This window comes from Notolepis coatsorum (assembly GCF_963971535.1).
Source record: "Notolepis coatsorum genome assembly, chromosome: 10".
NCBI classification, from domain to species: domain Eukaryota; kingdom Metazoa; phylum Chordata; class Actinopteri; order Aulopiformes; family Paralepididae; genus Notolepis; species Notolepis coatsorum.
In genome coordinates this window covers 131,821,528-131,836,157 of record NC_140174.1, presented here as the reverse complement: position 1 = coordinate 131,836,157, position 14,630 = coordinate 131,821,528, and the positions used below count along the sequence as shown (strand labels likewise).

The following is a 14,630-nucleotide window of genomic DNA, read 5'->3' as shown; positions in this document are numbered from 1 at the left end:
CGGAGCAGCCAGGAGCGGAGTAGACTGTGCTTTGTATACAACAGAGCAGTCCCTGTGACAGCGTGACGTCTCGTGGCTTTTGATGGCTTCCAGTTTCATCACCGACGTCCCGATGACAAATGAATTTCGTTTTCTTTTATCCGTTGCTTTGGCACGACATGGTATACAAAACTTTACCCCCCCCCCCCCCCTCAAATTTAAGCCATTCTCGCGGTTTCCCGGAATCAGATGTGTACCATTTCTGGTTAAATTTCCTAACTACACCGACGCTAGTAGCAGGTGCAGTGTTATCGGTGGTGCTGGTGGTAGCAACTGACTCGTCAACGTTAATGTTGTCGCCTGTTTTTCTTAATTTTGAGGGGGGACCCGGGGGAGCTACTCCGGGAATATGCCTCCACATATTTGGTCAAATCAAATGCAAAATTAAATATCAGAGCACAATCAAAAACACGATTGCAGGGTTTTTTTGTAGTAGGCTAAAGAACGGATGAAGACAGATCTCATGTGCGTCTCATGTTACAAACTTGATCTCGTGAGCAGAGCGCATCTCACACACACACACAGTTTCACTTTCGTTTCAACTCACCACGCCCGCATCCAATAGGGTCCAGCTGCAGCCCCGGAGATTGTTCCAGATTGGGCAACTTCCACCCGCTCCCACGACATTTCTCTCGCTCAGCTGGAGGCTACACCCTGCATCATATTAATGCCGACTCATGCAGTGGATTTAGTTGGCCGCCAGATGGCGCCCAGGCCTTAATTTATGACGGCCAAACATTATATCTACAAGCCTGTGGCGGTGGGCGTGTGACTATTTTGTACCCTGCTTGGACTCATTGTAGAGAGTCGTTTTTCTATGGCCAGATTAGATAGGTTTTATTGTTTTAAACATCATTTTAGTACTGTGAAGGAGTGCAGGATAATACCTGTAGGTTTTTCTGATCATTCAATGGTATCATGCAATGTTTTTATTGCAAATGTTAAACACAAGTCTGCGTACTGGCATTTTAACACGGCTTTGCTTTTGGATGTGAATTTTAAGGAAACTTTTGTATTTTTTTTGACGATTTTTAGAACCAGGAAAGGGGATTTTGCATCCTTGAAACAGTGGTGGGATTGTGGGAAAGTGGAGATTAGACAGCTTTGTCAACAGTACGCTCTGTGTTTCTTGTGACATCACCAAATCTATGAGAGATCTGGAGATTGAGATAGTGGAGCTTCAGGCTTCTGCGGAGTCCACAGGAAATCGAGGGTATAATGAAGACCTCAAATTCAAAAAAGCTGTACTGGCAGACTTGTTGGGCACTAGAACACAGGGGGCGCTGGTCCGGTCACGTTTTCAGAATGTTGCGCTGATGGATTCACCATCAACGTTTTTTTTCAGTCTGGAAAAAAGGAATGGACAGAGCAGGTTCATCCATGCTCTCCGTTCGGATAAAGGGCAGGTTCTAACTGAAGCGAGAGATATCCGGCGGAGGACTGTTGATTTTTATGCTCACTTGTTTAAAAGTGAATATGAGGAGGATGAACCAGCGTTTGAATCTTTCTGCAGTGGTCTACCTATTGTTTCAAAGGAGAGCAATAAGGAGTTGGAGGACCCTTTGACCGCAGAGGAGGTGGACGTGGCACTGCAGAGCATGCAGGGGGGGAAGGCTCCTGGGATAGATGGGCTCCCACCAGAGTTCTATAGAGCTTTCTGGAATGAACTGAAGGAGGATGTGTTGGAGGTTTTTAATGAGAGTTTTGAGGACTCTTTGCTGCCTCAGAGTTGCAGGAGAGCAGTTCTGGCTCTGTTGCCCAAAAAAGGAGACCTCCAAGAAATAAAGAACTGGAGACCAGTGTCGCTTTTATGTTGTGAATATAAGCTGCTGTCTAAAGTACTAGCCAACAGACTGAAAAAGGTGATGGACCAGGTCATCCATAGGACACAAACGTACTGTGTGCCTAGCAGGTCCATTGTTGACAATGTGTCATTAATTCGAGATCTTTTGGAAGTCTCTGGTTCAGCGGGTTATGATGCGGGTCTGGTTTCTTTGGACCAGGAAAAGGCCTTTGATCGGGTTGAGCACCAGTACCTATGGAAAGTGTTAGAAAGGTTTGGCCTCAGCCCTGGATTCATTGCCAAGATTAAGGTGATGTATAAAGACATTGAGAGCGTGCTGAAAATTAATGGTGTTTTGAGTGAACCTTTTAAAGCAACTCGGGGTATAAGACAGGGTTGTTCTATGTCTGGTATGCTGTATGCTTTTTCCATTGAACCTATGTTGCACAATGTGCGTTCTAACATAAAATGGCCTGTTTTTACCTGATTTTAATACACATTTTATTTTATCTGCATATGCTGATGATATTGTTGTGATCATAAAAAATCAGCAAGATGTGACAGTTTTGGGCAACATTGTTGAAAATTTTGGAAAGATGTCAGCTGCGAAAGTGAACTGGGCAAAGAGTGAGGCTGTAGCAGTTGGGAGGTGGGCGACAGGTCTTCCTCAGTTGCCAGGAGGTTTATGCTGGAAGAGGGGGGGTTTGAAGTACCTTGGGGTTTACTTAGGTGATGATCAGATGGTACAGAAGAACTGGGAAGGAATGGTAGAAAAAGTAGAGGGGATGTTGAACAAGTGGAGGTGGCTGTTACCCCAAATGTCTTACAGAGGGAGGGCTCTGATCATTAATAACTTGGTTGCATCAACTCTCTGGCACAAACTAAGATGTCTGGAGCCCCCTGCTGGATTACTAGGAAAAGTGCAGTCTGTGATGGTTCGGTTTTTCTGGGACAATTTGCATTGGGTGCTACAGGGTGTACTTTATCTGCCGAAGGAGGAGGGGGGTCAAGGTTTAGTGCACCTGGAGAGTAGAAAGGCAGCTTTTAGATTGCAGCATATTCAGCGGTTTTTAATAGGAGGTGACAATGTTGTCTGGAAACATGTAATGTGTTCCATTTTAAAGAGAGTGGGAGGGGTGGGGTTGGATGCATCTCTTTTTTTAACTAACTGTAATTTTGAAAATTGGTGTGGAATGCCTCCTTTTTATCAGAGTCTTTTTAGAGCATGGTTATTTAAATGGAACAGACTGGAGCTGGAAACATCACTGTTCTGGCTGCTAGAAGAACCTTTGATTTATGGGGCCCGGCTAGACATTCAAGACAATAGTAGGCCTGGGATTGTCCAGCGTTTGTGCTCAGTGGGGGCAGTAAAACTGAGGCATATAGTAGATGTAGCTGGGCCAGGACTTCATAACACGGTGGCAGTGGCTTCTCTACTGGGTCTGAGGCCATCCCGTCATACCAGAGACATTTTAAATGCATGGACTGGAAAATTGAGCGCCGAGGAACGAGGCATGTTACGAGAATACTCCAGTGGAACAGAGTCCCGACGAAGGGGATCCGTTCCCTGAGTTGGGTATTGGCATTGATCAAACAGGACTGACGGGACCCATGTTGGGTTTTTCATATGTTTTACCTACGAACTTGTATGTGTTAAATGGGAAACATTTGTATAAGTATTGTGTCAAAGCGTTGCATAAATTTCAATTGAGTGGAAGAACAGACACTGTGTGGAGAGAGAGACTGAGGGTCCAAGATACATGTGCACCAGTGTGGAGAGTGCTGTATAAGCCACCGCTGAATAAAAGGACAGGTGACCTTCAGTGGAGGATTTTGAAAGGAGCAGTAGCAGTTAATTGTTTTGTTGCTAAATTAAACCCCACTGTAACAATTTGTTGTCCTTTTTGTCAGGAGCCAGAAACGATTTTTCATTGTTTTTTAGAGTGCAAAAGACTTGAAGGTCTGTTTGAAAATTTGAATACTGTGTTTTTGAAATGTGGTGAGAATTGGAGTGAGATAGCTTTTGTGTTTGGGGCTGGTTACAAAAAAAACAATGTAATGAAGTGGCAAATGTTGAATTTTGTTGTGGGTCAAGCCAAAATGGCCATCTATAAAACCAGGAAAATGCAAATGGAGAATGGCTTAGGTGGTGAGCTGATGCAAATGTTTAAAGCATTGGTAAGAGCCAGGGTCAGAGTGGATTTTAGGTTTTATTCCTTAATGAATAATATTGATGAGTTTGTGTTTCGGTGGAGTTTCAAGGAAGTTATTTGTTGTGTTGTAGAGGGGCAGCTGTTTTTTTAGCGCTGTTTTTTTGTGAAATCTCATGTGTTTTTTTTTAGTGATAAGAACACATGTATGATGTAAGATACAATGTGTATGTATGTAACTGTACTGAGACGCACCTTGTAGTGATTTTATGTAAATAAATGTTTTTCAAAAATCCTCTCTCTCTCTCTCTCTCTCTCTCTCTCTTCTCTCTCTCTCTCTCTCTCTCTCTCTCTCTCTCTCTCTCTCTCTCTCTCTCTCTCTCTCTCTCTCTCTCTCTCTCTCTCTCTCTCATATTATTGGATTGATGATCATACGTGTACTAGTGTAGTAATATGAATTAACTCGACTTAACGTTGGTAACGTTATGAGTCAGTATTCGCTTGGTCAGCTGCCCGTGCCCACCCAAATGTAGTTCACACCGGCCGCCACTGCTCCCAGACCTTCCCCAACGAAGGTAAGGAAAAACTCACTAAAAACCTAGCAAATAGGAAAAAAGCACCAAGAGCAAGAGAGTCTTGGATGTCGGTGATAATATAGTGTTGCTATGGATGATCGATGGTCATCCCAGGTGAGGTGTTTTGGTACTCACCGGACACGGGCTCAGTGGGGATCAGCAGAGCGTATATCTTGGCCTGGACGAGCAGCAAGGCCTGGGGCGCGCCTCCCAGACAGGCAGACAGCTGGAGGATCTCCAGAACACACAGTGGCTTCGAGCAGCAGTCCGTGTCCGTCTCGTTATCTCCACACAAATGCAGGTTTCTGTTCAGCCTCAGGTGAACTCGGACTGCGGACTGGAACACCAGGGAGGGACAAACATTAGGCATGTCTTAAAGGAACATGCTTAGCTTACCGTCTTCTCCAGAGAGAGACAAGAAGATAGATACCAGTTTCCTCTCTGTGCGTTCAGTAGAAAGCTATCTGGCTGCACTCGGTTAGCCTAGCTTAGCACAATGAATGGAAGTTGACGGTACCAGTTAGCCTTCGGGAGAGGCGTTAGTTGGACAATGCCTAGGCTAACCGGCACTGTCCACTTCCATTCATTGTGCTAAGCTAGGCTAACATGCAACCAGATAGCTTTCTACTGAACGCACAGAGAGGAAACAGTACTGTATTTGAAAATCTGGTATGTCATAAATGTATAGATGTAGCAGTACTGTCTATCTGTATGTCATGTGTGTCATATGATGAATTGAAAATGGGGGACCCTGATGGAAACAAGATGAAAGTCTTTCTCAGGTCTGCATCCTCTTAACAATTGTATGTATTGAGCTGTACTGTACTGTACCCATTCTGCAATCTGTTAATAAACTTTTCAATCAATCAATTCAATCAATCAATCAAACTGGTATCTATCTTCTTGTTGCAGGTTGAAAAAACCCTCAGCTCGGAACTAGGCAAAATCTGCATATGGCTCGCCGACAACAAACTATCATTACACATGGGCAAAACAGAGTCCATTCTCTTCGGTTCAAATAACAAACTCAGCAAGACCGACGGCTTCTCAGTTACAGTGGGTGACAATATTGTCACAAGGAAAGACGAAATTACCTACCTGGGTTCCATCCTAGAGGCAAATCTTTCCTGTGACAAAATGGCATCCAATGTAATAAAAAAAGTCAACCAACGAACTAGATTCTTGTACCGGATCTCCTCTCTGGTAAACAAGAATACCCTGAAGACTCTGGCAGGAGCACTCATTCAAGGGTACTACGACTATGCTTGCACCTCATGGTACCAAAGCACCTCAAAGGCACTAAAAACCAAATTACAAACATCTCAAAACAAACTAGTCAGACTACTGCTTGACCTGACTCCTAGAACCCACCTTACCCCTGCACACTTTGCCAAACTAGGATGGCTTAGAGTAGACGACAGAGTACAGCAACTTGCAATGGGCCTGGTCTACAAGATACACTACACGACCAAGGTACCCATGTACATGTCAAAATACTTCCCAAAGGTCAGTGAATACCACGATCACAACACCAGAGGGAGCTCCACAAATCATGTAAAACCCAGATTCGGCTCAAACAAGGGACTAAACACGTTTCGCAATTATGCCACATCAATGTGGAACGCCCTACCCAAAGCTGTAAAGGAACACTGTAAAAACACTCTCAAAGAACACCTACGGTAGACTGCAATTAGAAACTGGCCCCTACAAATGTCCTAACCCAGTTGTACAATAAAGACCAAGCATGGCTTTGTCAGTATTCCAATGTACAGTGCCCCCCCCCCCTACCCAACCCCCCCCCCCCCCCCCCACCGCCAATGTACAGCCCCACCCAACCCCACCTACCCAACCTCCTCCAATGTACAGTTTCTATGTCAAATGTATGTCAGTATTCCAATGTACAGTGTGTCCCCCCTACACAACCCCCCCCCCCCCCCCCCACCTCCAATGTACAGCCCCACCCCACCTATCCAACCTCCTCCAATGCACAGTTTCTATGTCAAATGTATATACACTCTTTTTCTGGATTTTTATAGTATCACAAACAGTACTGTATTTGAAAATCTGGTATGTCATAAATGTATAGATGTAGCAGTACTGTCTATCTGTATGTCATGTGTGTCATATGATGAATTGAAAATGGGGGACCCTGATGGAAACAAGATGAAAGTCTTTCTCAGGTCTGCATCCTCTTAACAATTGTATGTATTGAGCTGTACTGTACTGTACCCATTCTGCAATCTGTTAATAAACTTTTCAATCAATCAATTCAATCAATCAATCAAACTGGTATCTATCTTCTTGTCTCTCTCTCTCTGGAGAAGACGGTAAGCTAATTACCCCAAATGTTGGCGTGTTCCTTTAAGTGAGAATAGACAAGTAAATAACAAAACGGGCACAGCAAGACAAGAGACCATGGTTTAATTATAGCATGTAGCACACTCTGTTATTGCAATAAAAGCCTCTTTCCTCTTGTGGTGCAACTATAGTTTTTGGTACATAGTGAACATCAGTATTCAAAACATCAGGCCTCTCACCTTCCCCACCAGTTCTGTAGTGAGAACCCACTGTGTTGGCTCTTCTACACATGTTGGTGGAGGAAGACTTCCTGTAAAATACATAAATAATAACAATAAATACCCCCAACCCACGAATAGACATAAAACAAGAACAAGTAATAATTTAACCAGTCAGTCACAATTACAACTATTATCTAGACTATTAGATAGCCATCAGAATTAAGAGTCAGAAAGACAAAATCAAAAACACTTAATTTGCCAGTTACAATAAATCCACAGAGATTAGTGATGGTGATGGTGGTGGTGGTGGAGAGACACAACATCCAGATGTTCAAAGTACAGTCTGACACACAGGACAGAGCAAGACAACTATGTTTATACAATACTATGTACATTATGACATTATGCATGAAAAGCAGCTGTCATGTTAAAGGAAAACATAGTTGTGAGTGTCCAGTAGTGCATTATGTACCAGGAGGCTGTGAAGTGGCACAGGGTTGTGTAAATATAGTAGCGCCACAGATGGTAGACAATAAAAACAAACAAAGCAGTAATCATGTTTACAGTACATTCTGTTGGCCGCAGAGGTAGTGTCTCTGTGTGTGTAGAGGGGGGGGGGGGTTCTAGGAGTAGGAGAGCTACTTAGGTAGGAAGGCAGCTCTTGTGCAGAAACTATTACGCTATTGATGTTCTTTGCCGTATTCCAGAGCGATGTGTTTTATATTATCGTTTAGATAGTAATGATAAGGAATGACTTAAAACTATCGCCCGAACAGGGACTTGAACCCCGGACCCTCAGATTAAAAGTCTGATGCTCTACCGACTGAGCTATCCGGGCGCTCTTGAGCTCTTGAGGTGTTGTGGGAGGGTGGTTCATGGCGGGTGGGTAGGGGAAAAGGGTGGTACAGGGGGGGAGAATGTGTGTCTGAGGGTGTCGAGGGGGGGAGGGAATGTTGTGGGTGGGTGGTTTTTGAGCGGGTGAATATCTGGGTCTGAATAGGGCAGTGGGTATGTTGATATATTAGGTCTATAGATGGTATGCCTGGTACGCATGTTTATCCTATGATTCTCAATAGAGAAAAATTTATTTAAATAAGTAAAGGGGCTCAATTAGCCCTATAAACTACGGGCATGTTACATATCAAGTTTCTGGTAATGTAATGTATTTTTGCTTTTGCTTTTGTTTTTTATATACGTTGTATATTTGTATAATTTGTATTTACTAACAGACTCTATTTTGATAGGTCTTTCCTTTGGTCATTGAGGACCAATAGACTCAGGCACACCTGCGCCGTGATCTGTATGTCATGTATGTCATATATGTCTATATGAATTGAAAATGGGGGGGCGGCTAGGTGGTGTAGTGGGCAAGGCACTCGCCACCAGTGTGGAGACGCTAGGATTCGCGTGTTCGAATCCAGCTCTCCACATTGTTTTCAGTTTAGCTGGTCGTCCGCAGTAATACACATTGGCCGTATTACGGGGAGGGAAAACTGAAGGGTGGGGATCGAACGTTGTGAACAAGCGACTCCTACAAGTCGGTTGGTGCGCCTGCGCAGTAGAATCAGGAAGTGTCGGGGGCAGCGTGAGCCTCCCACGCATTACTCCTCGACACTGAGAGATCGAGCTGCGCAGGTGAAAAGATGCGACTGCTGTTACCTCAAGTACCGGAGGGGACTTGTGCTATGTATGACTTAGTCCACATTGCAGCCGGCTTGTGGGAGGCAAGAAACAGCGTTCGTGACAGGGGAGGGTTGAATTGGATGATACGAAATTGGGATGGGAGAAAAATATAGAAAAATGGGAGAAAAAGTGGATCAAAAAAAATGAATTGAAAATGGGGGACCCTGATGGAAACACAATCACAAACGTCTTTCTCTGGTCTGCATCCCCTTAACAATTGTATGTATTGAGCCGTACTGTATTGTACCCATTCTGCAATCTGTTAAATAAAGTTTTCATTCATTCATTCATTCATTCATGCCATTTCCTGCCAAGTCATTAACCACCTGTGTATATAACCACCATCTTGACTGCATTTGCATTGCTAGCTATAACACTGACGAAGGAATAAGAATTCCGAAACATGTTTGTTTCAGGCTGCCATTAAATACTTGAACCTGAGAGTGCTGGTCCAGCTTCACTGCTTCTTTTCTATATATCACTTAATGGGATTTCAGCACCCCAGTGTCGAATTTTGAGAGCACGGTCTATCTTGACATTTGATGCCTATGAATTGAAAATGGGGGACCCTGATGTAAACAAGACAAACGTCTTTCTCTGGTCTGCATGCCCTTAACAATTGACCTGTCTCAAGCCCCGCCCTCTTTTCTTGATCCTCCAATCACAACTGTCGCTTACCTCGGACAAAGTCCGAGGTAAGCGACAGTTGTGATTGGAGGATCAAGAAAAGAGGGCAGGGTTTGAGACAGGTCTCTTGCACTGGGGTGTGCACGGGCATCTCTATATAAAGATGTTGGTGCACACCTAGTGTTATCCCAGGTGTATGTAACTGTCTGTATCTAGGAGAGCTACTTAGGTAGGAAGGCAGCTCTTGTGCAGAAACTACTATGCTATTGATGGTTCTTTAACATATTCCAGAGCGATGTGTTTTATATGATAGTTTTTAGATAGTAATGATAAGGAATGACTTAAAACTATCGCCCGAACAGGGACTTGAACCCTGGACCCTCAGATTAAAAGTCTGATGCTCTACCGACTGAGCTATCCGGGCGCTCTTGAGCAACTCAAATGGGATTTGCGTCACGTGTTTCTACTGCAACGCTATTGTGATCAATAGCCGAGGTGAACCTAACAATACCTGTTGTTTCGGATGGAGCAATTGTCCTCAGATTCAGAGATATGCCAGACGTATTCCCAAGAAGGTGAATTGAGAGCGTGGGTCCAGCTGCAATTACATAAGATGATGGCTGGAAAACTGTTAAACATAAGAGTAAACTAACGTTAATTAGTGGTCTACACATAAAACATACCAGAAATGTATATAGTACGTTAATACGCTGGCATACTAGTGTTGTGACGTTACTGTAACGTTCGTTTTCAGAGCCAATTTCTGCTCAACTTTTGGGGATTTAGCGAGATAAGATCTTACCGACAATGCTTTTGGTGTCTGATGGGGAAAAGAACAAAAATATGCATACAAAGTGAACTGAAAATGAAACAGACGACGAAAACAAGGTGGTAGCCATGTTCCTAGTTCAGGCTTTAGCTCAGGGCGCCGCCATATCTGTAAACTGTTCGAGGTGTCTTGGAAACGAATGACATAGACCATTGCACTTCCGCGTTACATGGAGCTCGTGAAGGGGATGGTGGGTGGGAAAGCATTAGTATGCAGCTGCAGAGCCGCAGAGCCAGCGGCGCTCTGAGGGCCGCGCTCTGACGGCCGCGCTGTGAGGGCCGCTCAGCAGCGCCACCCACCCAATGGCTGAATTGGAGTATTGCACTGTGCGGGCACAGCTGTGAGATCCGCGCGAGGCCAGATATCTTGAATGAATGCGTTTATTTATTTCGAACATAAATTGAAAATAAATAATAATAAAAAAAACTAGACAATTGTGGGTGATGCCTGTGCACCGCCACCAAAGGGATAGTCTGTATTGTCTCTTTCCACAGAAAAAACGGTAGGCAAGGCACCTTGGTTGAGAAATGCAGGCTTGAATCTATGTTGTTTAGTCTATCTGTTCAGTACTGTTTCAAGATGCACAATGAGATCTTCTGAGAGAATTGTTGAATAGATACACAAATGTTCTAGAATGTTTGATTATGACATCATACTGTGACATCACAAATGGTCTAGAATGGTCTATTATGACATCATACTGTAGGGTTTAGCCCTAATGACCTGGGGATTGATTGATTGATTGAAAACTTTATTTAACAGATTGTAGAATGGGTACAATACAGTACGGCTCAATACACACAATTGTTAAGGGGATGCAGACCTGAGAAAGACGTTTGTCTTGTTTCCATCAGGGTCCCCCATTTTCAATTCATATAGACATTTATGGGGTTTGGTCAGAAAGTTGGTGGTCCCATGACTATTCAGAGTGAGATGGTTGGGAAGGAGAAAATGAAAACTGGAAGAAAGAGAAAGGAAAAGAGAACTGGAAAGAGAAAAAAAAAGAGAAGATAAAATCTCTATGGTCATTGTGCTGAGATGGATGTTGTTGTGCCCGCAACTTTCCAGCACCTAATGACATGCGTCTGGGTATGGTTGACCATTTAAGTTTAAATGGTAGAGTGACCTGATAGGGTTGACTCCATTGTTTTGAAGTGCATCATCTTTTAACATCCTGTGTTCTTCTCGTCTCGTTTGTTCCCCAATCTCTTCTGTCTCTTGTTCTCTTAATTTGCTTCTTAGGATCCTATGTTGCAGAGAGCGGAGGCAGGAGGGTGAGGGGAAAGGGTGACCGGTCAGCAGGGGTGTTGGAGATGATTTGTGTTGCTTTGTTTGATTTGATGGTGTTTCATTGTATGGTGTATTATCCCTTTGCATGTTGGCCTTAATTCTTTGACTGTTGTATTATAAGCCTAGGGCTAATTTTGATAATACACGAAGAGGCCTAAACCCTTAACCTATGTGGGGTATGCTTGATAGTTTGGTTGGAAACGCCATTTAGCTTTGTGGATAAATATCCCTGTTTTGACACATGTGTTTGATTATAGACATTTGTATTTTTGAAATTGGTGTGTGCTGTTATCTAATGTGTAACCCTTGTTTTGTCTGTTCCCTAATCCCTACTGTCTCCTGCTCTCTTAAACTGCTTCCTAGGGCCCTATGTTGCTGAGAGCGGAGGCAGGATGGTGAGGGGAATGGATCAAAGGGTTAAACAGGATTTAATTTGTGATTTGAAATTAGAACTGTTGAAAAAATATTATTGTTACATTTGGGTTAGTTTGTTTGTAAAATAAAATTTAATTTGGTAATAGGGTAGAACCCTTATCTTTAGGGGGAGGGTGTGACGACCCCCACTCTACCTGCAAATGGGGAGTCTTCTGACTCAAAGAGCATGGTGGAGTGGGTAGATCGTTAACCCAATTACCCTCACCTGTGCAGTGCAGAGAGCTGCCTGCACACACAGTATATATGTTTCCCTTGTCTAACCCTTCTATCTGCTTCTCCCATCTGCTTTCCCCATCAAACAGGACAGGTTGTATCAGCCACCAAGTGAACCAACTTGGCATCCTCTGTCCATTCTGTTATGCACATTTGTTGTGGGGCGCAGGGGCGTATTTGGCACGGGGGACATTGGAATGGGTCCCCCCCATTTTTTCAGAATGCAGTTATGTCCCCCCCCCTTCTGACTACCTGTCCTACTATTATGCAAAGAGGAGTAGATGGGGGTCGCATTCTTGCCCTTATCTAGAGCTAAACCAGCAGCAGTGACGACACCAGCAGTGTGTGTGTGTGTGTGTGGTGCGTTCCTGAAATCAACTGAGTGCACTCGCTATTTGCATATCAATAGCGCCGGTCGTCAGGTGTGTTAAATACGACCGGCGCTATTGATATGCAAATAGCGAGTACTTATCTGGGCTTCTTGCACTTAGTAGTTAGGAGCACTTGGGAGTTCAAAAGTGCGTCCATTCTCAGCACTCTGTTATAACGGCGTTGAAAGATGTGCCAGATTTCATATGTATTTCAGCCGAAAACCCAGTTAAAATACACCGTAAACAGGCTTTAAAATTATGTGGAAAACCAACCGATCTGGCAACGCGCCTGTACACCCCCTGCTACGTCAGACTCATCACAACAACAGCTGAATCTGCGTCTGCGACAGCGTTATGGAAATGCCAGTATTCTGATTGCTGTCTGTGTGGTTCAATATTTAAAAAAAATAATAGTTTGCAGCAACGTATTGAAAAAAGAACTAACAAAATGGGCCGTTCAATATCTCCTTTAAATATGTTCGAAATGTCAAACAGACCTGGGTACCTACAGGCTACAGTCTATCACTACTTTTGGGAATCTAAGTGTTTATCCAGGTTCTGGGGCCAAGTGATTGATTGATTGAACACTTTATTAACATATTGCAGAATGGGTACAGTATAGTACAGCTCAGTCATGAATTGAAAATGGGGGACCCTGATGTAAACAAGACGAAAGTCTTTCTCTGGTCTGCATCCCCTTAACAATTGTATGTATTGAGCTGTACTGTATCAGGGTCCCCCATTTTCAATTAATCAGGACATACATGACATACAGATAGACAGTACTGCTACATCTATACATTTATGACATACCAGATTTGCAAATACAGTACTGTTTGTGATACAAAAAAGATACAAAAAATGCGGTATTGCACCCCTGGTATTTAAAAAAAAATCTAGGTCGAGAGGGGGGGCTGCCATTAAATTTTGAACCTGAGAGTGCTGGTCTGGCTTCATATGACACACATGACATACAGATAGACAGTACTGCTACATCTATACATTTATGACATACCATAGCTTTTGTTGTTGTTGTTGTTGTTGTTGTTGTTGTTGTTGTTGTTGTCATATTCAATGGAAGTATTGTAACATCCTTGTATTGTAAATTGTTTTTTGGTTGTTTGAACCCTGGAGATCTCTGAATGCAATGTAATTCTGTATGTATGAGCTCAGTGTGTCGTTTACATGGAGAAATGGCGCCACCGCCTGGGAAAATGCGGTATTGCACCCCTGGTATTAAAAAAAACTTGAGGTAGAGAGGGGGGGGGGGGGGGCCCTAACCCCCCTCCAGCGACGTCACTCGCCACGCCCACAAATCTGTCCCCGGCACACCTGGAGAGAGAGTTACGCCAGTGGTGGGGCGGCTATGGCTCAGGGGTAGAGCGGGGGGGCGTCCAATGATCAAAGGGTTGGTGGTTCGAATCCCGCTCAAGCCCATGTCCATCCCATTGCCGTTGTGTCCTTGGGCAAGACACTTAACCTACTTGCCTCGTATGAATGTGTATGCATGCATGTAAATGAATGTTGGTGGTGGTCGGAGGGGCCGTAGGCGATAATTATTCGCCACGCTTCCGTGAGTCTGCCTCAGGGCAGCTCTGGCTGCAATTGTAGCTTACCACCACCGGTATGACTGTGTGAAGCGCTCTGAGTCAGAGAAGAGCGCTATATAAATCCAATCCATTATTATTATTATTATTATTATTATTATTATTATTATTATTATTATTGTTTAATTCGATTATCATTTGTTTAGATAGGATTAAATAAATTCTTTGTTAAATTCGTGTGTCGACTCCCTTTATATGATAACCTCTGGTTCGTCATACATCACAAATGTTCTAGAATAGTCTATTATGACATCATACTGTGACATCACAATGGAACATGTTTGAGTTCCATTTGAATCATATAAATAATATATATGGTAAGGCTGTCCCCGAAGCCTGTTTATGGGATTCAACCTTCGTCAGGGTTCTTCGAACGAACGTTCGAACCTTCGTTTTTAATAAAAAAATAAATAATTGACAATTAGACAAAAAATAGACAATTCCACACAGGGAAATTGTGAAAGTGTGGGTGATGCCTGTGCACCGCCGGCCAACGGGAGAGGGTCTGT

The 14,630-nt window shown here is 43.6% G+C and overlaps 1 protein-coding gene across 1 annotated transcript in view; it reads right to left on the bottom strand.

The window, feature by feature from the left end:
- tctn2 (tectonic family member 2) overlaps positions 1-10,347 on the bottom strand; it is a 30,023-nt gene extending 19,676 nt beyond the window's left edge. The window contains exons 1-4 of the mRNA XM_084322688.1: positions 10,179-10,347; positions 9,888-10,004; positions 7,085-7,155; positions 4,683-4,884 (exon numbers count right to left, since the gene is read on the bottom strand). Of these exons, the coding sequence (XP_084178814.1) occupies positions 4,683-4,884; positions 7,085-7,155; positions 9,888-10,004; positions 10,179-10,275 (487 nt within the window). The 5' untranslated portion in view covers positions 10,276-10,347. The remainder of the gene's footprint in view (positions 1-4,682; positions 4,885-7,084; positions 7,156-9,887; positions 10,005-10,178) is intronic.
- Between the last annotated feature and the right edge of the window lie 4,283 nt (positions 10,348-14,630).